General features: G+C 36.8%; 3 protein-coding genes across 4 annotated transcripts in view; 2 read left to right on the forward strand and 1 right to left on the reverse strand.

The window, feature by feature from the left end:
• The first annotated feature begins 904 nt into the window (after nt 1-904).
• On the forward strand, nt 905-16,118 carry slc38a5b (solute carrier family 38 member 5b). Of its 2 annotated transcripts, XM_079466629.1 has the most exons (17): nt 905-1,040; nt 5,098-5,134; nt 7,517-7,652; nt 8,261-8,330; nt 8,409-8,524; nt 9,070-9,143; nt 9,345-9,437; nt 10,293-10,374; nt 10,708-10,790; nt 10,985-11,043; nt 11,440-11,556; nt 11,760-11,839; nt 12,198-12,298; nt 13,768-13,892; nt 14,023-14,167; nt 14,297-14,400; nt 14,512-16,112. In XM_079466629.1, exons 3-17 carry the CDS (start codon nt 7,594-7,596, stop codon nt 14,614-14,616), a joined length of 1,413 nt encoding a protein of 470 aa, XP_079322755.1. In that variant the 5' UTR covers nt 905-1,040; nt 5,098-5,134; nt 7,517-7,593; the 3' UTR covers nt 14,617-16,112. The 2 variants fall into 2 exon arrangements, with proteins under 2 accessions (XP_079322755.1, XP_079322754.1); XM_079466628.1 differs by lacking the exon at nt 5,098-5,134 and having other exon boundaries at nt 14,512-16,118.
• A 463-nt stretch (nt 16,119-16,581) lies between these two features.
• Nucleotides 16,582-21,149, forward strand: wasb (WASP actin nucleation promoting factor b). Its single transcript, XM_079468460.1, has 12 exons — nt 16,582-16,874; nt 17,488-17,628; nt 17,979-18,065; nt 18,368-18,464; nt 18,570-18,596; nt 18,969-19,004; nt 19,092-19,284; nt 19,367-19,409; nt 19,572-19,725; nt 19,865-20,253; nt 20,341-20,449; nt 20,925-21,149. The coding sequence occupies exons 1-12, from the start codon at nt 16,773-16,775 to the stop codon at nt 20,981-20,983; spliced, it is 1,437 nt and encodes a 478-aa protein (XP_079324586.1). The 5' UTR covers nt 16,582-16,772; the 3' UTR covers nt 20,984-21,149.
• Nucleotides 21,150-21,803: 654 nt separating this feature from the next.
• The window catches only part of sema3gb (sema domain, immunoglobulin domain (Ig), short basic domain, secreted, (semaphorin) 3Gb), a 31,371-nt gene continuing 27,409 nt past the window's right edge, over nt 21,804-25,765 (reverse strand). Inside the window, exons 16-18 of the mRNA XM_079468459.1 lie at nt 25,208-25,275; nt 24,997-25,124; nt 21,804-24,846 (exon numbers count right to left, since the gene is read on the reverse strand). Coding sequence (XP_079324585.1) covers nt 24,436-24,846; nt 24,997-25,124; nt 25,208-25,275 — 607 coding nt within the window. The 3' untranslated portion in view covers nt 21,804-24,435. The remainder of the gene's footprint in view (nt 24,847-24,996; nt 25,125-25,207; nt 25,276-25,765) is intronic.

Below are 25,765 nucleotides of genomic sequence, written 5' to 3' on the forward strand. Positions count from 1 at the left end.
TATTCAGAGTAAAACAGGCTCGCGAACAGAAGCTGTTGGACTGTATGCGAACTGTAAACCCTGTTTTACTATTTAATATCACGCATTGTAAATGCTTACGTTATTTTTTAGACACGTGTCAGCGTTTTGTTGGAATGGTGATCTCTTAGTTGTTTATATAAATATATTTTATAATTGACTTTTGGTTTCTCGGGTGTAAGGGTAATAAGGGATAGCACGATCTCTTTGAGATTTTAAGCATGCACACCTGTCACTGTCGAGGAACGCTTAGTTTATGACAATCCCAACAGGTTATTTTATTTTGCTCTGAAATGTTTGAGGCCTAAACACTTTGAGGTGCCTGCTAAACATTTGTGCATTGATATTTGTTTGAACAAATATGTGTGTGCACGTGCGAACGTAAATCAAGAGTTCTGTTCCAAAACTAAGTATCTCATTTAAAAAAATCATGTTTTTATAACGTTATCTTGTTTTAGTTGTGTTTAATTGTACTTTAATTGTAAATAAAGCTGTGTTTTGGAGCTATTATGGATTAAATCAAAACAAATCAAGTGCAGTTTGATTCATATTTATTGGAATGCACAATAAAAATGCATTTCTTGCCACACACGCAACAGAAGAACATAACTTACTTTACTATTTTCTAGAATCTATCTTTTACCAGCGTAAACTATTTCAGTTCTTCTCTCATATCAAACCGTGAATCTGCTTGTGAATTGCATGACATGTAACAAGTACAAGCAGTAAAACAAAGACAGATAGCCCATTGAAAAACTGAACTGTCTCTTGTCTTAACAGAGATCAGCAGATACTTGTACATGACATCACAAGAAATTTGAGACTGTATTGGAGAAGCTCCCTCCCCCCTTTCAGGGATTTTTCCTCCCATGTGCTTCCCACCCTTGCTTCTGCCCTACACTCTTCAGTAAGTTCACAGTGTATTCTCTCTCTTTCTATCTTGGCTCTACATAAACCTTACTACAACCGGAATAAAAGCAACAGTGCTGCCTTTGAGAAAACAACATTTGGCATTTAAAAGGGTGAGGAGTTTTTCTTTTCTGAGATCTGTATTGCTTGAACACATGGGCTATAAAACCACACTGCTGGTTTTGACAGTAAAGGCTTCATGGCTTTAAAGCTTTAAATATTTTTTGTTAACACAATCATACACTTAAGGTGTTTTTAAACCTGGTTACTTAACTAACCATTCAAGACAATTGCTCTTCATGACTTTTCTGCACAATTGTAAAGATTTGTTTGGGTTTAAAGATCTTGGGATCTTTTATTTACTGCCTAAAATGCATGAAAAAATGCATGGGGTGTAAAGAAAATCACTTTATTCACACTGACGTTATGTGATATCGTGCATCGCAGGGCTAGAATTAACTCGACCCATATATAAAAGGGCATTACATGATATTGTGTGCAGTGTAGTATTGCCAAGACGTGCTCGTGCATTGAGAGTTTTGTTTGAGAGTGGTGTAAACACATAAAAAAATATGAAAAATAAAGTGACCATTTGCCAACAATCCGACATACATAAAGGTTTGGAGGAAACTGTTGAAGTACACCACACCGTATGTTTACCTTCTCTTACAAATAATGCTTAAAACAGTCTTGCTGTTGCTCATAAATGAAGTTGTTTCTGTACTGTTATGTACAGATACCATTATTTATATCTCTAAGGACTGAATTTGAGACACATAGAGCTGTCCAGCCTCAGATCTCTTAAGGGGAAAGTCATATTTGTCATTGATAGGTAATAGTGCACCTCAGTGTAAAGTAAGAAGGAAGTCTGTTTACGTTAAAAAGTATCATTTTCAACCTTTATTGGACTACTTAATAAGTGCAAATAGTTTTTTTGTACATGTTTTCACTTTCTGTGAACATTTAAAGCATTTGGAAAAGAGACATAAAATCTCATTAACCCTCAGTAAACCGTTGTGGTCTAGTGAAAGACTGCAAACATTTAATGTATACAAGTATGAAAGTATCTGACGTTGCTATAAAAAGTTAGTTGAAAGAGTGATAGTTAGATATATACTCGGCTATGGTATAGAAAGATTAATATAAATATGCTGTTTAATGCTGCAACTGTAGAGCTGGTAATTTTAACTGTTTATGTGAAAGTTCAAATTTGAACCAGATAAACAAAGTGCCCAACAAGGACGTTTATTTTTTTATATGGCTGGAATTCATAACTTCACTATGTTTTTGAATGATATCGTTATGCTAACAAATTCTGTGGTTGTAAACTTTACAATGGCTAGCCACAAAAAGACCTCACTTTATGAATACAAAAACATCATATCACATAATGTGTCGGCACCCCACTCTTATCAGAAAGGAAAATTTGAGGAAATCATTCTCAAGTGAAAAACGAAAAGGAATGTGTCATTTTCTGACATGGCTGCTTAAAGCACAATATAGATGCAGAAGTTGTGACCCACACCATTGATTAAACTCAAGGGGTTTCCTTAGCAGGTTTAAACGGATGTCCTGGTCATATTGAATGCAACTGCAAGAACCGGGGGAAATGATTCTGAAGAAAGATCAATGAGTGCAACAATGCATCGACACAATGACCAGATCTGCCTTTTAACTTTGGCTTCTGTTGTTTCACTATATGAGACTGTAAACATACTTTTATATCCAATTCGCTTGAAGTTTTGCTGCACAGATGTTGCGGCCCCTGAGTAGAGGAGATCATATTGTCCCCAGGGAGGTACTCTGGAAAGTAAAGCATGGTCAAGTAGATGCGTCTGCCATAAAAGAGCACTTGTGTGCTTTAATACACCTCCAGTCAAGGCTGTAAAATGGATGGCAGAAGTGTAAGAGGTTGACGTATAGAGTCTGTAGAGAATGAGGGAGGGACTTCAGGAAATGGACGAAAGGCAAAGTAAGGAATGTGAGTGCAATGGGGAGAGAGAGTTTAGAGAGTTGTTTAGCTCTGACTGAGAAAAGTATAGATGGTGACAGATGGGCACATTCTGTCCACAATAGCGCCACGAAATCTGTTAAAATGCTCTCTCTCTCTCTCAGGGACACTGCATACTTGTTGTAATGTTTGGTTTGCAAATATAATGTAAAGATTTTTGGTCTTTGTTTCCTCCCTTTGTTGAAATATTTCCTATTGTATTGGTATTGACAGGGGATTTACATGATTAAAGAGCTTTTCACATTTTTTTAAATAGCTAATAGCCTTTGGTTCCATCCCATTTATTACCCATACACTAGAATCTGTCAAAATAAATGCAGATATTTATTTTGTCACACATTTAGTTAATTTTTAAGTCTATCACAGCATATTGTGTCAAACATATTTCCTATTGTATTGGTATTGACAGGGGATTTACATGTTTAAAGAGCTTTTCACATTTTTTAAATAGCCAATAATAGCCTTTTGTTCCATCCCAGTTATTACCCATACACTAAAATCTGTCAAAATAAATGCAAATATTTATTTGTCACACATTTAGTGAATTTTTAAGTCTACCACAGCATATTGTGTCAAACATATTTCCTATTGTATTGGTATTGACAGGGGATTTACATGTTTAAAGAGCTTTTCACATTTTTTAAATAGCCAATAGCCTTTGGTTCCATCCCAGTTATTACCCATACACTAAAATCTGTCAAAATAAATGCAAATATTTATTTGTCACACATTTAGTCCATTTTTAAGTCTACCACAGTACATATTGTTTCAAACATATAAATAGACTAAAAGTCACGCATTTTGTTTATTTGCCATCTTTAAAGGGGCAGGTCACCCAGAAAATAAAATCTGTCATCATTTATTGAGTTGTTCCAAATCTGTATAAATTCTTTGTTCTAAAGAACACAGAGCAACATATTTGGAAGAATGCTCATTGCCAAACAGTTCTTGGCAACCATTGACTACCATAGTAGGAAATATTGCAATGTTAGTCAAAAGTGGCCCAAAGCAGTTTGCATCCGTACATTCCTCAAAAATCTTCTTTTGTGTTCAACAGAACAAATTAAGAGTTAACTATCTGTTTACATTTAATTCTCTAGAAGCAAGTAAAGGGTTAAGTAAGTTATGCTTTCTAACATACTCCTCACCCTACTATTCTCTTACTCCCCCTCCCCCACTCTCTCTCTCTCTCTCTCTCTCTCTCTCTCTCTCTCTCTCTCTCTCTCTCTCTCTCTACCCCTCAGTGTATCCACAGCCCACCTTGAACGGTTTAACTAAGTGCTTAAAAGGTTAAACAAATAACTTATTGAGTCTTATTAAACGGTTGGCCATGTAACACTTAGAAATAAAAAAATGTGGGATTATAAAACAGTCAACCAGTGCCGCTGTAAGGTAAACTGCCCCAGGTAACAGAAAATCCGGTCACACTAGTTTTTCACACTTGATCAGGCACATATTGGAAAGGTGGTCTCTGTACTTGAGAGGTTAACATTTCTTTCTCTTCCATGTAGGCCTTCTGAGTAAAATGCTTGGCATATGGCGTGAGTGTGACATTATGCAGCAAAGTCTGCGATTTATAATGGATTTTTCCATGGATGCTGGGAAGGTTTTTGCTGTTAGTAGGTCTAACAGCAAGAAGTCGGCAAGTTAGAAGGAATTCTCAGTTATTCTTGTCAGTGATGTGTATGAAGGAATCATTTGCCTAGGGTTTGTGAAGCGTAACACATGCCTGTTTTTGGAATGTTGTTCTGATAAACATTACTCCAATTAGTCATGTCAACATTGTGACGGAACAAAATGTACTTACTGGTTAAACTTGAAGTTTTTTTCAGTTTTATATCATGATTGTAGATTCTTATTCAGTCATGCCACGTGCATTTGTCATTCCTTTGAACTACAGTGTTTTTTTATTACTGCATGCTTATTATGTTATTTATCACTGTATGTTATTTCTAAAATGCCACTGCATTGAATCTGTGCAAATAACACACTTTGTGAAAAGTGTCATCACAAAAGAAGATATTTTGAAGAAAGTTGGTAACTGAATAGCGCTGTCACCCATTCACTACTATCGTATGGACACAAAACCAATGCAAGCGAATGGGCTCCGGTTACCAACCTTAAAATAACCCAGAAATGTCTTCTTTTATGTTCTGCAGAAGAAAGAAAGTCAAGCCGGTTTGAAATGATAAGAGGGTGAGTAAATGATGACAGCATTAAAATTTTTGGGTAAACGATCGCTTAAGCACCACCTGTGAATGTTGGGAAGTTTTTGTATTTTTTAACACTATTCTTTGTATACGTAGACAAAATAATAGTAGCAATATAAAAACTTTCAGTAGAAAGAATAATTGTTTTGAGACTAAATGGAGTGGCTTTCCAAAACATGACTCCACAATGCTACATTATTTGTGTGATTACTAACACTTTAAAATATGATTGTGTTTGTTTAAATTTTAGCTAATGCATTAGCTAACACGCAATGAACTAACAATGAACCCTACCTTTATAGCCTTTATTAGTCGTAGTTCATATTTATACGTATTTAAATCAAACAGTTTAAACTGTTAACATTAGGTTAACATAAACAATTGCATATAGCAATAATTTAGCTAATAGCTAACATTAACAAAAATAAATAAATGCTGAAAAACTGTTTTGCTCCTTGTCTGCTAATGCGTTTACTCTGCATGTTAACGTATACAACTCTATTTAAAATGTTACTGTATAATTATAGTCATATGCGTACATTTGGCATTAGCTATAACAACGTTACAGATTATGCAATTGCCCAAAGCAGATTTTTAGATTCGCCATTCACTCTGATGTATGACACATTCATTTTGCTATGCTTTGTGGAATTTTACCAAGGCACAGTACAAAAGGTCAGCATCTTAGGTTTGCAACTGGATGCTAACTTTTAGTAATTGCATGTCGACAATCTATTAATAAGGTAAAGTTCCATTAGTATGGCAGTGCTGTTCCTACAAGTATGACTTCTGATGTGTGTATGCCAATTGCTAATGGCCAACCATTTATAATAATTATAAGGTCATGATTTGCAATGATTTTGTCCTTTTAAATGTCACCTAGTGTTTAACTAAATATGCACTGCAGTTTCAGATGCAGTCAGGATACTCACAAAACTATTCAAAGTCTCAGTTACCCCATAAAGTCACATGGTAACATACTTAAACTTAGATACTTTACATTTTATAAAGCTATTGCAAGATTTCTTTGATGCATGTGAGGAAAGACCGATATGTGAATCACCATGTGTTGGCAGTTTGTTATTACAACAAATCTTATCTGGCTCACACAAGTGTACAAGGTTGTACTGGAACGGCAGCCTGGGAACTCAATCTGCCAGGGAGCGCTGGATACTCTCCAAACCTCAAACCAGAGCCACGTATTCAACTGAATGTGACTGAATTTCAGATGCACCCCTGTTTAGCTCCCTCCCACAGTCTTTCGCAGTGTCCTACACGCACCAGATCTGATATTTGTTTACATAGTTTTTTGTAGTGTCAACCTGTCATTACCATATAATTTTCTTTCTTCTTTTGTGTATTGGTGACAGTGTGAGATAAGTCGCATACATGCGACAAGAAACATTTCTAGTAGAGTTTGTTGAGTCACATACTGCTGTGTGGGTTACTATACATATGCACCTTTATTCCAAGCAAGTAGAACAGATCCCGTAAATTTCAACAACTGAACCATCTGATCAGTTATCAGATAGCTACTGAGTAATAAAAGAGAATTGGTTGATGTCAGACAGAATTACGAAGAACAGACGTAGTCTTCAATCAATATGTGCAAACTTTAATAAGACACAAATTCTCACCACCATATTCACACATTGTCTACAAGACGTACAGAATGCTGAATGGTAGCTTCTATCTGGAGGCTGTTTCCATCACTCTTGTCAGTCAGAAAAGATTTGATCTCTTCCCCCCTCGGGAGATGAGTGACATGCAACACAAAAACCAATAACATAAAAGGACATTTATGTCAAACATGGGCCATGGCTCCAAACCGCCATTTAGCAATATCAAGAATGGCCTGTTGTAACAAATAATGTTTTTGACAGGAGATGTGTGAAATGCATACGTAACACCCATAAATGCTACAGCAGTGTTTTGCATACATGATTTCTCTAAAGTTGTACTGTAATTTCAGCGTTCATATTTAAATGTTCCTCTACGTAGTTAAAAAGTACAAAATAAAGAAATCAACCTACAGTTACAGATTGTCAGAGACCCTTGTGCACTTTTAACCCTTTAAACAGTTATCTGCCCGAACACTTAACAGCCAATCAGAATAGAAGTAGTGGGAATTGGACACATGGACCTCATGTTTCCTGAACAATCCACTACATCTTGACCGCTCTCACGTTCTCTTATTGAATTACAAGAGATAGAATATTGGAAAAGGCGCCTAAATAGTAAATCAATGGAGGCTGAGCCGCACATTTATTAACTGAGATTGGTACAAAGTTTACAAATTGTGTTATTACTTATTTTTGTAGTAATTTAATCTAAACTGATGAAATGCTGGTTTTTATCTTTCTTGCAGATAAAAAGAAAACCCACCACTCATCTTAACAGGACAACCTTACTTATTAAAGAAAGAAAGAAGGAAAGAAAAGCACAATGGAACTTCAGAAACTGACAAACGGTCACCACCAAGACTTTGAACAGCTTGAAGAGGGGTATGTGTTCTTCATTATTTTGTCCATTTTCTGTTGACCTGTATGCACACCAAAAATCTCTCAACCAAAACAGACACACCGTTTGTTCCTGAAATATACATCTTTAGAAAACTGGAAATGTATGTTTACGTAAATATTTGTGTTCATGTAAAATTAGCCTGGAAAACATTGAACGCAGAAATATACATTTTCAAGGGATTGGGACATTTTTCAGGATACCACAAGAGCCCTCATTTCATTAGCTTCCACCTTGGGTTTAAGGTCAAAAAATATATTTCATTCATGATAAAAACTGGTAAAGCAATTGTTCTCCCAAACACAAAATAACATATTTTGAAAAATGTTGGTAACCAAACAACATCTTAATTGATTTTACAAAGTTGAAAAGTGTCGTCTTCTCAGAAACCACAATTTCTTAAAGGTGATCTTCCTCCAATGTTTTTTTATCTCTCACTTACTGTTGCCTACAAAAGTGATAACAAAGAGGAAGTGTTCACAGTGTGAACATGATAATTGTTTAATAAGCTATTTTGATCTTGATAATTGTTTTACAAGCTATTATAAACCATTAGCTATTTAATTTTGGGTTTGTTTTCTGTTACACAAAGGGAGTCAACTGAACAGGAGGAGTTTTTACCACACAAGAGTGATGGCGGAAAACCACCTCAGTTTACAGATGTAAGATAAGAATTCGTGCTGTTTGCGAGAAGCAATTTTTCTCTTGTTTTTCCACTGATATCAGTTTTTTTCTGTCAGTTTGAAGGAAAGACCTCATTTGGAATGTCTGTCTTCAACCTCAGCAATGCCATCATGGGCAGTGGGATTTTGGGACTGTCCTATGCCATGTCCAACACTGGTATTGTCCTTTTCTTGTGAGTGACTTTAAATCCTCTCTGTGTCTTAATAGTTGATGTGTTATCCTGTCATGGTTCTTATATACAAAATGTTGCAGTATTCCCTTTCCCAAATTGTCCACCCAAGGACCTGACATCTGTTGGCTTTATCATATCGTTATAATGTCTAATTTTCTGTATATCTTTACAGCCTGGGTATGATTAGCAGAGTAAAAACACATTTGAAAGATGCGATCCCTCAATTCATTGCATGTGACATGTGCAGGTGTTTCATGACTAATGTTAGAAGAAGGTCAAGGATTTGAGCAAAGCACATATTCTATATTGCATGTACATGTTTCCATAGCTTTGGTAGGCTGCTTGTGTTTGTGGTCCAGGAGAACTGGAGCATGTCAGGATAAAACAGAATTAAATCTCTGCCGTAAACAATTTGAACGTTTGAAGCAAAGACAACATGCCTTGCACCTAATAAGTAAAAATGTATAAACAGTATCAGTCAAAGAATTCATACAGCGTTTGTTTTTACATTACTCCACATTTAAAGTGTCATCTTTTCTCCATAGGATCTTGTTGACGTCCATTGCTGTCCTGTCATCATACTCTGTCCATCTTTTGCTGAAGAGTGCAGGGGTTGTGGGTATGGCCGATAATGTGATTTGAAATGTCTTAGTTTTGAGAGTCTCAGTTAGTCACTTTTATTGAAATAATTATAAAATTTATATTTCTGTGTAAACAGTTATTTCTCATATATGTAATTTCATGTAACAATATATCTAACATTTGAGTGGGTGGGTTCATCGAATCATTTAATAACTAACATGTTTTGTTTTCTGTACAGGGATTCGCGCTTATGAACAACTTGGCATGCGCGCCTTTGGACAACCAGGCAAAATACTGGCAGCTGTTATAATAACCATACACAACATTGGTGGTCAGTTGGAGTGCTCTGTTTTTCCATTTTACTGTTTGAATATTGTAAGAAAATACAGTAATAGCAGGCCCTTACACTAATGACAAGTCTTACCATAATTATATTCAGTATAGTTGGTATTAAATCAAAAGCATCATGCATTTATATTTGTAAAGGCTGTATAAAGAAGGAATTTACAAATACCTTCATGTGATTTTCTAGCAATTTACACAAGTAATGTACAGTATGGGCACTTATGGGTGTGGCATGAAATATTAGCATGGCAGTTTTACATAACGTCCCCTCTCAGACCATGTAACAAAAGTTTTATTGTCCCGCCTGTGGTATTGCAATATATTTGTAATGTCGTTGCCACTCTAAAGTTAGTGCCAGACAGACTGTGGTTTTGTAGTTCACATTAGGCTACAGTCTATTTATTACTGCCATGGCCAAGGTCGGATTATGAGTCCTGTGGGCACCATTCTTTTCTGAGGCCCCCCTATTATTGGCCCTATGTGATATACAGTATACGTCTGATTTAAAGGGATAGTTCACCCAAAATTTTTAATTCTGTCATCATTTACTCTTGTCATTTTAAGCTTGTATTGTCTTCTTTAATCTGCAGAACACAAACTATGATATTTTGATGAATGTTAGTAACCAAACGACGGCAGAACCCATTCACATCAATTGTATGGACTCAAAACCAATGAAGTCAATGGGTATCGCTGTTGTTCACATTCCTCAAAATATCTTCTTTTGTGTTTTGCAAAAGCAAGAAAATCATACAGTAAATATTGACTCACTCTTAGTCATTTAAAAATATGGTTGATAATATGGCCAAACTGCTCATGATATACCTTCTTTTTCTTTTAGCAATGTCTAGCTACCTCTTCATTGTGAAGTATGAGTTACCTCTGGTCATTCAAACTTTCCTTGGTCTTCAGCACAGCAATGGGTGAGAAAAACATCTGCTTTTCCCCTGATCCCACAATAAATCTAATTAAATGTACCAAAAAATGTAATAACATTTTTCTTTGGTAATCCAAAGTAACATGCAAAACAAATAAAAGCGTCTCCGTACAAAATGTCATCTGTTAAACCAGTAGTATTACGGTCTCATTGTTTATTTAATCCTTCTTTTACTAACATCACTAATACTCTTAGTCTGGACATGATTTAGAGCGTTCCAAATCCACAATGTGTTGCTGAAATATACAGTACATAAAAAAAGATTAACTTTCACACTGGATCAAGTTTAAATGTAGATTTTAATTATCTTTTATTTAAGTGAATGGTTCCTGAACGGCAACTATCTGATCGTCGTTGTGTCCATATGTGTCATTTTGCCACTTGCTTTGATGAGACAACTTGGTAAGCCATTCTGCTCTGTGTTTGAACTGCTTACACGTTTTCTTATTTTATTCAGAATTATTTTATTGAGCATTTCGCTGTGGTTTATTAAATCTCATGTTAATGATCTGGTTTAAGATATACAGTATGATTTGTAACATATCCAAATCACAGGTAGCGAGCTGGTATTGGATTAATGGTTGTGGGTTTTGCAGGGTACCTGGGCTACACCAGTGGCTTCTCTCTGTCGTGTATGGTCTTCTTTCTGATTTCAGTAAGTGTTGTGGGAGGTGTCGACTTATAAGATAAGATGTTGACTTGTGGCTTGTGGCTTCTGTCTTGTGTACTGTTCTTGTAAAGATAGACAGTAGCGTTGTAAAGATCGACATTAGTGCTGTAAGCAATTAAAATTAGGCTATAATGAATATATGAACTAAAAATATAAAAGTTCTATAAATTCTACAGTTCAATTAAAATGTTTTGATTCAAGAGGATGTAGAAGAAAAATGCAATGGTTGACAAATGCGATACTCCACCCACTTCCCTATATGGAGAATATTTAAATGCCTCTGATGTTGACCAATGAGAAATTCAGAGAGGCGTGCCTCATTATTTCTCTTTTCCACCATGTGATACTTGATTTATTTACACTTTCTCTCTCACTCCACAGGTCATCTATAAGAAGTTTAACATCCCCTGTCCTTTCGACGGTTTCACAAACCACACTGCCGAAAACATATCTATTGATGGCGAATGTGAAGCACAATACTTTACCATCAACCAGCAGGTCAGGACATTGCAAGCGTTGCTTTAACTCTTTATGACCTGCAACCGAGGACTATTTTCTTACAGCAGAGCTTTTAGACCTGTTCCTAACATGAGTGAAATGCTTTGTATATACATGTTGAATAATGTTGTCATTGACTTCAGTTGTGATGTTACTTTCAGTATGATATAAGTGTAAGGACAGCTATTCTGTTTGTCTTGCAGACGGCCTACACTGTTCCAATTTTGGCTTTTGCTTTCGTGTGCCACCCTGAGGTGCTGCCCATCTACACTGAACTGCGCAAGTATGTTCAGATCACACATGCTCTGAAAAACATATTGAAAGTGTTCCCAATTGAAAATAAAATACTTGTTCATTCTTTTGATAGACACTTACTGAGGGAGGAAAATATACATACAAAAGCATTCAATACTGTGTCATGTCCCAAAGAATGAATTTAGACCCTGAATATGTTTAAATCTCTTTTCTACGTTACGATAATGTAAGATAAGACTTGTTTCTGCAAACACCATGTTTATCTGATTGAACAGGAAGTGTTTCTGTTTCTTTGTTGGAAAAGGGAAATATGAGTCAAAAGTAAATCTGGGTTGTTTATTTTGGGTTGTTTACGGTCTTTATGGTTGTTGTTTTGACACTTTTAGTCCTACAAAGAGACGCATGCAGGCCATTGCCAACGTGTCCATCCTGGGGATGTTTGTCATGTATCTGCTCACTGCCATCTTTGGCTACCTCACCTTTTATTGTAAGCACTCTGGATTTTAAATTAACAAAAATCATGTCCAATGCTGCATGTCAGCCAAGAAATTAATGCACCCAAACAATCTCACAGCAATTTGTGACTGTTTTACGAAGTTTGTGGGAATTCATAAGATTTTGTCAGATTTCACTTCCTGCAGTAATGGTTAGAGATGGAACTTCATTATTCTTTTTCCTTTATTAAGTTTTTGTATGATTCACGTCATGCAAATTTATACGAATTAGCCACCTCATAAAATAGTTACAAATTCCTGTGAGATCAGGCTGATGTACCATTTCAATTGCTACCCTTATTTTACCCCAAAATAAATTTTTAAAGGGTAACTCAGACAAAAAAGAATATTCTGCCATTAATTGCACACCCTCAAGTACTTAAACATCTGTATGACCTCAAATCAAGGTCGTTTTTGGAAGCTTTCTGACTCCTCCTTAGACTGCAAAACAACTGATCATCAAAGCGCTGACACTGCGTAAAGACATCATAAAATTGTCCACGTGACTCTTGTGATACAGGATAAATACTAGTGATGCTGACACCAGATGCACAGTCATGTGGCTCCTATGTTTAGTTGCGTTGCAATGTAAGGAGGAGTCAGAACGCAACCAAATAAACCTTAATTTTCATTTTGGGAAAAAGGGACCTCATACAGATGTTAAATTACTTGCGTTAAATTACTTCATTTTTCATCTGAGTTACCCTTTAAATACAAGACATTAATTTTAGGAATTGATTGAGATTATTTGATGATTTTACAGAAGCTGTCAATCAAGAATAATTTCCTTTCCTTTTAGCCATGTACACTTAAATAAAGCCATAGGCATTGCTTATACTGCCGCTGAAAAAATTAAGAGACCATTACACATTTTCATTTAATCAGCATTTCTAGATGTATTGTGGCCATTACAGTCCAGCGTCTGTTGAATTTCAACAAAATCAGACCTCAGGAGTGACAAAGTCATCCAACAGCAATGTGAAAGACTGACAGCATAACAAGACACACGGAAACTGTTTTAAAAATCTAAATCTTAACTTTTTCTTAATACTGTACAAGTACAAATATCACTGATGATGCTTAAAAGTGAATATGAACTTGTTTTCTTTGCTAAATTTGAGGTCTGGAAAAAATACAGAGTATCTTTTCTGTTATTTTGACCTCTTTCTCCAGTTTAAATTTTCTGAAAATAAATGCAAATAGAAACAATACTTTTATTAGACATTTTGGAGAAATATAGTTTCTATATTTTGTAAATATTGTCTTACCTACACACATAACTAGAGATAGTACATTCAGAAAAACTAAAAGATCATTTTGAAAAGGTCTCTTAATTCTTTCTGGTTATAGGTTAGTCTCATAGATACTCCTGCTATATTTGTTTTACAATAATCATGTTGTTTGCCATCTAAAAATGTCTAAAGTTATTGGCAATGAATGTTATTTTCCCTGTTTGAACCAGTGAATACAGAGGCGGAACTTCTGCACACCTACAGCAAGGTGGATCCCCTGGATATTCTCATTCTGTGTGTGCGTCTGGCAGTGCTGGTGGCCGTCACTTTAACTGTTCCTGTTGTTCTCTTCCCGGTAATGGGACAAATGTTACCTGCCCAACCTTTTTGCTTATTACTTGTCAATATTATGCACAAACAAACTTATAACTGATGATGATAATGATTGAGATTTAATTTTGGTCTTTGTCTTGTTTCGCTTTCAGATTCGCAGAGCTATTATGCAGCTTCTGTTCCCTGATAAGCCTTTCCACTGGGTGCGTCACGTCCTCATTGCATTGTGTCTGCTTTTCGTTGTGAACCTGCTCGTCATCTTCGTGCCCAATATTCGTGACATCTTCGGCATCATCGGTGAGTGGATAAAGAAAATGTATCCAATTGCATATAAGCCACTTACAGAGAATTCAAGTTTCTTACATTGAATGCATTACTTTAATACCCTTTAGTATTATAAATGACAGCTTTATTGTTTTTTTACAGGTGCAACCTCTGCTCCGAGCCTGATCTTCATCCTGCCGGGTCTGTTTTACATCCGTATCGTTTCCACAGAGCAGGAGCCAATGAATTCAAGGCCAAAGATCCAAGTAAGTCGCGGACTCGCATTCTGAACACATTTTGAATTACGGACAAGGATGTGAATTCAACGTCGCCTCAGTTCTCAGACATCATAAGTTCATAGTTTTCTTCCACTTCAGGCTGCTTGTTTCACCGCTCTGGGCTTCATCTTCATGTCCATGAGCTTGACGTTCATCGTGCTGGACTGGATCTATGGGGAGAACCGAAGTGGAGGAGGCCACTAATCTTCAACCGCAAAACTGTATGGGTCCAAACAGCCTGCTTAGAAGAACACCACCTCCCCTTCACTCCTAAACATGAGAGAAGGCCATCACTGATAGGCTGGACCCATCTCACCTCAGATGTTTTGTCCCACTGAGTCAGGAAAGATTAGGTGGAGGATTAAAGGGGGACGTGGCATGTCACGTCAATTTGAGGCCATTTCAGACTGATCCTGCACACAGTCGTTTCTCCTAAAATGCTTCTTATTGATAACTGATGTTCGAGTTTTTGATGGAAGCCAACCAAACGCTTAAAAATTGCGTTGAACAACAGGCATAACATAAGGAAGAATCCTAAATTTATGAATGGAGAGGTTTAAGTTATTATCTGATGGAGACTATAGGAAACAAGCTCCTGTTTAAACCTCTGCCCAAACTTACTATCATCTGTTGCCCCTATCAAACCACAGGCAATGGTCCCAGAGTGCAATGCTAAGGAAATTGAAACTGCTACATGTTTTCCTGCAACACTTCTTGTCCACTACAGTATGGTGTGATTCAGAAAAAAACGTATAATTAGGAAAAGATGCATCTCAGAGTAGCTTTATTAAAAGCTACAAGCCTGATATGGATCAGTAAGATTTTATATCCAATATTTAAACCGTGGGTTATGAAACTGATAAAAAATGTGTTTTAGTTGACATAAAACTTGGTCCTAAAATATTGTGCGATATCACCAGCATCATTTGTGAATTGTTAAAACAGACAATCAGCTTAATACTCTTATTTATAGCATTTGTCTTATTTTGTTAAATGTGAGGTACGTGGAGTTGCAGTGGGGGTAAAATGCCATGTGTAGAGAAAAAGATGGATGTCAACAAACTCCACTTGATGAGGTGCTTCATTACAATGCTGTGATTCTCAAAGACATCCAGTGCAAACACTGTGAATTAATGTGATTTTTCCATATCACAGTGTGTGGTCACATGTATCATATTTTCACTGGCTAACATGATCCAATTTATTTATACTTTTACTGAACATTTGATGACAAACAAAATATACCCCAAAAAAGTAATGATATTGGGGTAAGAAATAACAACAAGAACTACTTAACTGAGAAATAAAACCAAAGACATTACCTGCAGACATTTACAAAGAGTTAAGTTTTTGTTTTTTTAACTATCATATATACTAAAATGTGAACCATGAAATAAATTAATTTACAGAAAATGGCTGTACATATCATAACAATAAATAACAGCTTTATCCTCCTAAAAACCATCCCCCCGTCCCCAAATTGCTCCAATATCTATTTATTTTGTTTTATGAAAATGCACAGTATTTCAATTACTCTGTGTAATAAAGATGCCAAAGATTTACAGTTGCAATGTGAGACTCCAAAGACAGTCAGCGGTTGGATAAGTTATTTTCTACTGCTTTTATATTTGTCCTTTGGTTTACTTGACCTTTGACTTTGTACCTGCCATTTTCAATAAATATTTTACGGTCAGTATTAAAAGTGCAATATGTATTTTTTATTTGTGTACCCATATTGACTAGGGGTCGAGTACAACTGGTTTTATATATATTAGGGCTGTCAAACGATTAAGCACAGTTTTTGTTTACATAATATATGTTTGTGCACTGTGCATATTAGTCAGTCTGACACTAAAGGAACTTGACATTCTGTCAAACAGACTCCTTACTGTTCATTTCTCTTTATTCCTCTTTTTTTCTATCCTTGAAACAGCTAACCAATACAGTATGTACTTTATGTGCACATCTAAATTATTTTCAAAATATAAAAAAGATGTAGTCAGAATTAACTTGACAATTGTTTTAGCAAAGCTCTTGGCCTTCCAGTTAGGACACCCAAATCTAGAATCTCAAATATGTCGCTTTTAAATATTTTAACTATATATAGATTCAACAAAGCCAAGTCGCCCCTCTTTTGTATGAGCAAAGTAGCACGTGCCTCTTCAAAGCATTCACAGAACAGATCTGCTCAGTGGTTTTGCTCTTCCTGTTCTCCTTTGCTGTGCTACATTTACATCAGCTCACAGAACACGGAAGTGACGGTTCCTTCGAGACTACATCCTCCCAAAAATACCCTCTTTAGACAGGTACTCTGGACGTTGTGAGCAGGGACCCCGGTGTGGAGTCCGTTTGAAAGAGAAATGAGCAAAGGAAAAACCAAAGGGCAGGAGAATGTGCACAGTTCTCTCCTCAGCAACCAGGAGAATGAAAGTCTGGTTGAGCTTCTGGGAAGGAGATGCGTGGTAAGTGAAAATAAATCTACAGCTTCAATGACAGATTGAATGTTGAATCGCTGGTAAAATGTGTTGTCAAATCATTAATCTTTGCTACTTTATAGTTGTGTATGCATACAAGATCTCAAACGAGAGATGGGATGGACAGGCCACAGTTGTGAGCGATGTTGTGTTTGATGTCTGTCAAAGGTCAAAGCAACACTCGGATGCATGCATTTGACATTTACCAGCTTTAGAAGTCCTTTAATTTTCTCTTTGCTGTTGATCAGAACTGCGTACGGTACAACACATCCTTCTGACATAAGTAACAGCCAAACAGTCTGATTCAATTTCGCTGGTTTCACTCCTTTGGTCAGGAAAACTAATTTCCCACTTGTTAGATATATCTTGAAGGCATGACTAACCTTCAAGAGAATTTTAATTTCAATACCAATTGAATTCCATTGACAACTGATGTATGTGATGGTAAAGTTTGACTATAAAGTGACAGGAAATGCAGTTTGAGCACGCTTCCTGTTGTAGTAGAGGATGCTGATATATTTCCTTGTACATTTATTTTTGTTATTTTTTATGTAATGTATGTACATTTGTGTCAGGTAATTGTGTATTTGTGTGTGTGCAGGCCATGGCCACGGCAGTTATTCAGCTGTACATGGCTCTTCCTCACAGTCCAAATCAATGGAGCCTCCAACATACAGGAGTCATGTGTTTTGTTAAGGACAATATAAAACGTTCATATTACATCCGACTCTTTGACATCAAGGTACTACATTCTCTTTTCTCTTCTGGAGTAAACCTCAGAAAACCATTAAATCAATATTAGTGTTTTGTGGCTTATAGTCTATATTTAAAGCCATTAACTGTATTAGTGTCTAACTAGCTGCAAAAGTAAGCATTTTTCTTTTTTAAATCGATTTATTGCATTTCATGTTTTGGTCTTATCAGATGTTCTTAAGAATGCTAATGTCATCCCATTACATAAAAGTTTATTTATTCAAACAGAATGTGGTTTACTTCACTAGAGAATCTCTAAGACCAAATACTGTATATTAGAATTAAATAAAGTGGCACTTCTGCGTCAAGCTGTGTGTGCATGTGTTTGGTGTATTTCAGGAAGGTAAAATGATTTGGGAGCAGGAGCTGTACAGTCCGTTCACATATTGCTGCCCAACGCAGTTCTTACACAGCTTTGCTGCAGATGTGGGTACAGACATCTTCACCAGTCTCATCAGACATGTCATTTGTCCATTTTTCGCTCTTTGATTAGGCTATTTTTAACTTTTCATGAAGTAATTCTTAAAAAAAATCTACCCTTAGGTTTAAAGCATAATACTCTACACAATAATCTATAAACACACTGAAATGCCATATAAGGCTGAATGGTGTTGAACTGACTACCTAGACATAACCCACCATATTTTCACTTGTATTAGGCTAACTCGAATGTTATTTTGCATCTGACATGTATCTCAATATAAAGCTGACATGCACTTGTGTCACAGGACTGTCAAGTAGGTCTGAACTTTTCCAGCGAAGCAGAAGCTGAATTTTTCAGAAACATTATCGGGGAGAAGGTCAATCATAGAACCAACCGCCAAGGTTACCTGTCACTTTTACAGATTATATTGAAAACAGAATTTTACTAAAGTACCTAATATTTTATTAACATCTCTCTTTTGATATCTGTGATCTTTTTAAATATAGAAAGAAGACAACATGCTCCAGTTGAAGGTATGTGTCTAGATTTTAAACAAGTTTTGTCTTTCATTGAACATCAACTGTAGGGTTATAACCAGGATTCAGGAATGGACATGGGGGGGAAACGTGGAATGGCGTCCAGGGAGTGAATTTCAAAGGGAGAAAAAGTTCCACCTTGAAATGTAGAGGATTTAAATTATTTATCCATAAAATAACCTAGAAACTCGATATGTACATTTAATAATTAAGTTACATTTTTACATCTATGGTAAATAAATATAAAATATGCGCCCTAGTAGATTCCCCATAATGAATAATATTGGCCATTTCCACCACTATAACGCAGCAATTCATTTTTGTCTAGAAGGATATGCATTTTAAAATGTAATATGTTTCAATTAACAGAAAAACAGGTTCTACAACAAATTCCCCCATCAAATGGTGAGTCAAATATAACACAGTTCTAACATGCACATTTTTTTAATGCTTTGTAAGTGGGGTGGTTTGATGTGGTTATATATGGTCCAGGTCCAGTTCCACAGCAAACTTTAATGGCAACAGTGGACATCCAAAACCCAGATATATTGGCTTCAAGGTACCGCTCTCCCCCTCTGCCCACACCTGCACCAGCCTCCATCTCCATAGGCAAGAGGGTCAAAATGGGAAAGAAGAAAGCTCCAAAGCTTACAAAAGCAGACATCGGAGCTCCCAGTGGATTCAAGTAGGGATGTTTTATCTTAACTTTTAAAGAAACTTGTGTTTTTGTTCTACTTATGTGATGTGCTGTGCTTCTCTCTCATAAGACACATCACTCATATTGGGTGGGATCCAAACTCTGGTTTTGATGTAAGTTTTTTGTTCTTTCTCCTTATACATAAAGCAATAGACCTGCAAATCCAGCACCTAAGCTTTTAAATGATAAAATGACAACTAATGGCAACAAAATGTATAGAATAGAGTATACAAATGTCACAAATATAAAGCAAACAAACTTTTTGTCCATTTTAGACCAACAATATGGACCCTGACCTCAAGAAACTATTCCACTGTGCTGGAATCAGTGATGCAGAGCTGACAGATAAAGAAACATCTAAGGTGATCTACGATTTAATTGAGCAATCTGGGGGATTGGATGCAGTTAAAGAAGAAATGAGGAGGAAGGGTGAGCTCATTTCGGCAAATCAATTTACTGATAAAGAATAATTTCGGACCTTTGATGTCCAGATTTATTTTTGTTCACCACACACATACATGTAAAAGTCAGATCATTAATAATTTGCTGATGTTTGTTTCCTTCAAAGACGGAACGACTACTTCCCAGGGTCACTCTGGAGGTTCTCATTTTACCCCTGCACCTGCACCCACACAGGGTGGACTTCCCCCACCTCCTCGCCCTTCCCCACCTGTACGCAGTCCCGGACCCCCACATCGTGGCCCACCACCACCTGCTCCACCTGGAGGTCGACCTGGGCCTCCTCCCCCGCCACCCCCTAGCCAGTGTCATAAACCACCTACTGCACAAACGTCTGGAGGTCCACCACCTCCCCCTCCTCCCCCACCAACTCCACCTTCTTCTGCTTCCAGCTTTCCCAGTAGTCCTGCCAGCTCAGCTCCTCCCCTTCCTCCTCCTGATAGTGGAGGACGAGGAACCTTACTGGATGAAATCCGCCGTGGACGTGTGCTAAAGAACGTATGTGACACAGATACGGTACTTTATTTTAGAATGGCATTACCTTGTTTTGTTTTTCTAACAAAGCTGACATGATGTTCGTCACAGGTGGATTCATCAGAGCCTTGCTCTCAAGTTCAGGAAGAGTCCTCAGAAGGCATTGTAGGAGCTCTGATGATGGTCATGCAGAAGAGGTGTAAAGTTATCCATTCCTCAGGTAAACTACTGAACATACTGAATTTTTTAAACTGGTGCTGTGTGTAATATATAGGAGGATCTATTGACTGAAATGCAATACAATATACATAACCATGTCTACAGAGGTGTATAAAGACCTTTCGAAATGAAACATTATGTTTTTATTACCTTAGTATGAGCTTAGTATTTCTATGTACATTGCATTGCATTGCATTCCCCTTGCATGCAATTCCCCATGTTGTTTCTACAGCAACCCTAAACAAACAAACTGCTTTACAGAGCGTGTTTTTGCAAATACATTATCTCCTTCAGCAAAGAAAGCAAAAATGTGACGACATCTTAGACCTGTGTCAGCCACCGTAGTACTTTGAAAGAGAGGGTAGAGGGGTGGAGTTAGCCGTTGGAATGAGCAACCTCACCACAGATGTCACAAAAATCTCCACATTACTCATTTAATGTCTCTGATGTACAGTGTGTTTTTAATTTTTGTTTAGAAGATGAAGACGATGATGGTGGTGGTGATGACGATGAAGATGAGGAATGGGACGACTAGGGTTTCTGTTTGCTCTCGGTTCACACACTTACATGCCATTAAAGTTTATGCTTGTACTAAGTTGAGCAATAGGCATCTCATCTTGACCTGACATTATTATGGTTGCAATAAATGATCTACATCTTCTTGACATCCAATAAAACAAATATACCCTTTAAATTATAGTAACTGTGGTCATATATTGTATTTTTACTCATGATAATGCAGTTTGTCTCGCTCTTTCTTTGTTGCTCTGTCTTCAAGCCCAGCTTTAACCCATAAGTAGTAGTTACATGGGAGAACATTAGACCTAGGGAACTAAAGATGTATTTGTCATAAAAATATATCAAACTACATTTATTTAACACCCACCAATGTTCTGTAATGTTATTCTTGTCAATATATCTAAACATTCTAATACGTTTCTAATAAGTGATACGTTTTATTATATGAGGAAACAAACGTTGCACATGTGCTCCCCCTACAGGCCTAACAGAGACGAAATAGAAAGAAATATTGACGTCATTTCTTCTGCCACGAGTCAATATATTGCTCATGCGTTAAAGGGACAGTTCTCGGGATGCATTTATTACACAGAGAAATATATTTGGAAGAATGCTTGTAACCAAACAGATCTTTTCCACAATTGACTATCATAGTAGGGAAATTACAATGGTAGTCAATAGTGCCCCAGAACTGTTTGCTACATTCTTCAAAATATCTTATTTTGTGTTTAACAGAACAAAGGGGGTGAGTAAGTGAAGACAGATTTTTTATTTTTGGGCGAACTGTTTCTTTAACAACTGTGTAGGTGGTTGAGTTAAAAGAAACAAAACTGGTTAAAAACAAAAACAGCACTTTATTGTTATTGCTTTAAAAAACACCTAGAACTCCCAACCCAACAGATATCATGAAATAATATTTATCACAAATAATCACATTTAAAACTACACAAACATCTGTGAGTACAAAGCATTTAGGAAGCAACCATAGTTAGGAAGTTTCTGTTTAGTTCAATAACCAACACCAAAGAAAAAACACAACAGGACAAGAAAGTTTATGTATATGCACTTGGCTGTCATTCTGTACATTAACATCTACATGAAGAGTAAAAAATGTGGTTTCACTTTAGAATATGTTCACCATGCCTTCAAGACCAGTCACCAGGGTTAAAACCACCAAATGATCACTCGTGAACTCTTTATATAGATAAATACGCCACACAGTCTCTAATCTTTCGGGATGTTGAAATCAGTGGGCTAGACCAAGTTTCCAGAAGAAAATTATATGATTCTCTTGGCCCTGGTCCTGTCAGTCGCTAGTTATATGTCATGGAAAGTGCTTGAGGAGGTAGACATTTCTGGCTTAAAATACTCTAGAAATGTGAATTGTGTCCCCAAAAAAACTATTAGAAACAAACCAGTTATTTTTTTATGTTAACCATTTTCTTTCTACTTCATGCCAACAGATTACACAAACATTTTGCCCATAGTATTATATGCATATAAATTATTCTAATCAAACCCTGTTTTATATAAGCTACAGTTTCAACTGTTCCAAAAACATCTACCTCTTTTTCTTAGCATCTCTCCATGTGCCCTGGTCCTGAAAATAAACATTACATACAATGATAGTTTCCACCAAAACCAGCCGTGTCCCATCACCAACACGCACAACTTACATGAATATGTACACTCTCACAATAAATATGTTGTATGGTGTGGGTGAGAGAGAGAAAGAACGAAAGGGGGAGAGAGTGAAAGAGGGAGAGAGAGGCAAGGGGTCACAGGAGAGATGAGGAATAAGAGATGGTAAATTTTAATCCCGACTCTCTGAATACACACATTTTCTATGTACATGTGTAATTTCCACACAACACGAAGCACAGATACTGTGTTTATACACAAGCAGAAACATGACCACATTTCACCATTGACAAATCATGGAATACAAGACATTGCACAGCTGATTGTTTTAGCAATGCTCAGTGACAATGTTACTAGTGGTCCGACCATCATAATAGTGCACAGTCAAACACATATGGAGACCAGACTGAAAAGCTTGACCTGTGTTCTTTACCTATTTACAGCAGTAAAGGAAAGGTTTGCTTAATTATAGTGGTTTGGAAAACAATTACAGGACAAAAAATATTTTTAGTATCCTGAACCATATTCAAAGCTTTTCACGCTACAGCCAATAAAGAAGCAGGTCCGATTTCATTAATCAGAAAAAACTGATCATTAATTCCTATGAACGTTTATTTTTGCAAATGTGTGTTGTCATGACTTTTATTTTGGTCCACAGTCATGTCTTAATGAAATATCTTTCTTGGGAAATGAGCCAATCATATTACAGTTAGTAAAATTTGTGCGATACAAATTTTTAATTTTATTTGTACACAATGATTTCGTTTAAAAAGTAAAACCTTTTTTATTTTTAATCTATTGACCAACAGTTTAACCTGATTTTCAATGTCTTATGTTCAGAATCTTTCACTTTATTGTGTGTAATTTCTTTTTAAACCGATGCACCAACAGTTCAAATGATACTGAAATTTCACAGTCATTTTACGACTAAACTTGTCATTTCTGTCATTGATCAAGATATTTATCGAAGCTAAAATGGAATTTAGAACTACAGGTGAACTATAGAAAAATATAAAAACTGTTAATTTCAAGCTTCCATGGTCAAAGATATATTGCGTCTTCCAGATGAGCTCAGGTCAAATGCTGTCTTTAACCTGAGCATATGATCTTTTTGACTGCTTAATAATTTTACAGTCTAGGGGTTCAGAAATGCCAGATGGAATAAGCCAGGGTTTTCCAAACAAAGAAATGTTTAGAAATAACAATTGTTATGTAAATTACTACTACTAAAAACTGATAAATAATAGTTGTTTTTGAAGGTCAACATGCAAATGTGCTATTCAATTATTGAAATATTTACTGACTCAGGGGGAGTACCTCTCAGGGGTAGCCCACTTCAAGTAAATGATTTAGGTCAAAGGGGTTTGGCAGACAAAAAAGTTTGAAAACCTGGAATAAGCGATCTGAAACACACTCACGGATTTCTTTAACATTTAGCAAACATCATTTCAAAAACGCCCGTTTAGTATTTACACTGAATCAATGTATCTTTAAAAGGGACTAGCTTATATTTTACATAACATGGCAGTAGTTTTGCTGGTTTAGCTGGATTACCTTTAGGAATTCATTGTAACCACTGAGAAGCATTGTGTTTAAACCTCAGCAAGGGGCATGTGCATGTCACACACATGAAAGAAACTGTCTGGGGAGTATATAGAATACCAGAGTGTACTTCAAAACAAAGTTTGAAGTCCAATACAACAATTGAAACAAACTAATCAAATCAGCAAACAACTTGAGTTTGCCTGGAAAGATTTACACTGTTCACACAGTAGATGGGACACAGTCAAAAAGTGACTTGGCGGCCGTTCCACAATCTCATCTAACTCACTGATCCTGTGGCCCCTCCTCGTCCTGTTCTCCTGTGTGTCTGCGGTTGTTGCGTTTGGGTTTGTTGGCTTGGCTTTGTATCTGCTGCCTGTAGGACTGGCAGTACTGGTTCATGAGACGCACCTCTGCTTGTGGGTGGGACTGGAGAGGGGGTGGGAGGGTCTGGAAAGGTGGGGGCGGAGGTGGAGGTTGATGATGGGAATGATGGCGACGATGCTCAATGGGAATGTCCGGCTCAGTTAGCGCCTCAACGATCTCCCGGTCCAGGATTCGTAGAGCGATGCGTGCCACGGTGTGTTTGAAGTTGTTCTCGGTTGCCAGGCAGTGGTAGAGCCCAGCGTCTGACTGGGTGAGAGATTTTATCAGGATGCCATGTCCTGTTTTCAATATGTCTTTATCTCGACTGAGCTGAAAGTGGAAAGAGATGCTGTATGATATACATGCTAACGCACATTATGCACAATGATATTCAAAGAAGCCTCATGTAAAATGTGGTTAAACAAGTGTTTCATAAAATGCTATGGTTAAATTTGAGTCATTCGCTAACTGTCGACTCACTGCTTTCCTCTTGCCGTCCTTCTGGTAGAGCCATTTGACTGTGGCCTGAGGAGACCTCGGCTGGCACTCCAGAAATGTGCTGCTGCTTTCAACACCAAACTGTACCGTTTCCCTCAGACGCTTCTCTACTGAGAGGGTCAGACAAGGGTCTTGTTCAAGCTTCTGCAAGAATCAGATTTTCACCATCATATATGATGGAGTTTTTACAAACCTTTAGCGTTAAAGCCCCGACACTGCCGTAAAGGATCTCCGTGTTTGATATCTTGCCTCCTGCTTCTCCTGAAGTTTCAATTACATGTTTTAATGATTAACAGTCATAGATTGTCTCTGTCACTGTTAGTGAAATATTCCGTTTTCTATAAATTGTATTCAGTCTTATTTTCAGTCTAGAATTTTACAAAAATGAAAAAAATATTCACCAGCTTTGGTTTCAGAAATTGATGAACCAACAATAAGTACACAAGTTGGAGTAGTTTTAAAGGCATGGCTCACCTAAATTTTTTTAAATCTGTCATCATTTACCCGCCCTCTTCTCATTTTGTTTGTATGGTGTACTTTATTCCACAGAAAACAAAATGTTGTTAACCGAACTGGCTGTATAGTATGGACACAAAACCAATGCAAGTCAATGGGTGCCATCATTGATGGTTACCAACATTCTGCGAAATATCTTCTTTTGTGTTCTGCAGAAGAAAAACTAGAGGTGATTAAATGATGACAGAATTTTCTCTAACTATCTCTTTAAGTAAGACATGAACAGCATTTTATT

This window comes from Barbatula barbatula (genome assembly GCF_947034865.1).
Source record: "Barbatula barbatula genome assembly, chromosome: 11".
Lineage (NCBI taxonomy): Eukaryota > Metazoa > Chordata > Actinopteri > Cypriniformes > Nemacheilidae > Barbatula > Barbatula barbatula.

Coding starts and splice junctions, on each gene's coding strand:
- slc38a5b (XM_079466628.1), top strand. CDS start 7,594: ATGGAACTTCAGAAACTGACAAACGGTCACCACCAAGACTTTGAACAG. Junction 9,144..9,344: donor GAAGAGTGCAGGGGTTGTGG/GTATGGCCGATA, acceptor TTTTCTGTACAG/GGATTCGCGCTTATGAACAA. Junction 14,401..14,511: donor ATTCAAGGCCAAAGATCCAA/GTAAGTCGCGGA, acceptor CTTCCACTTCAG/GCTGCTTGTTTCACCGCTCT.
- wasb (XM_079468460.1), top strand. CDS start 16,773: ATGAGCAAAGGAAAAACCAAAGGGCAGGAGAATGTGCACAGTTCTCTC. Junction 17,629..17,978: donor TCCGACTCTTTGACATCAAG/GTACTACATTCT, acceptor GGTGTATTTCAG/GAAGGTAAAATGATTTGGGA. Junction 19,005..19,091: donor ACAAATTCCCCCATCAAATG/GTGAGTCAAATA, acceptor TATATGGTCCAG/GTCCAGTTCCACAGCAAACT.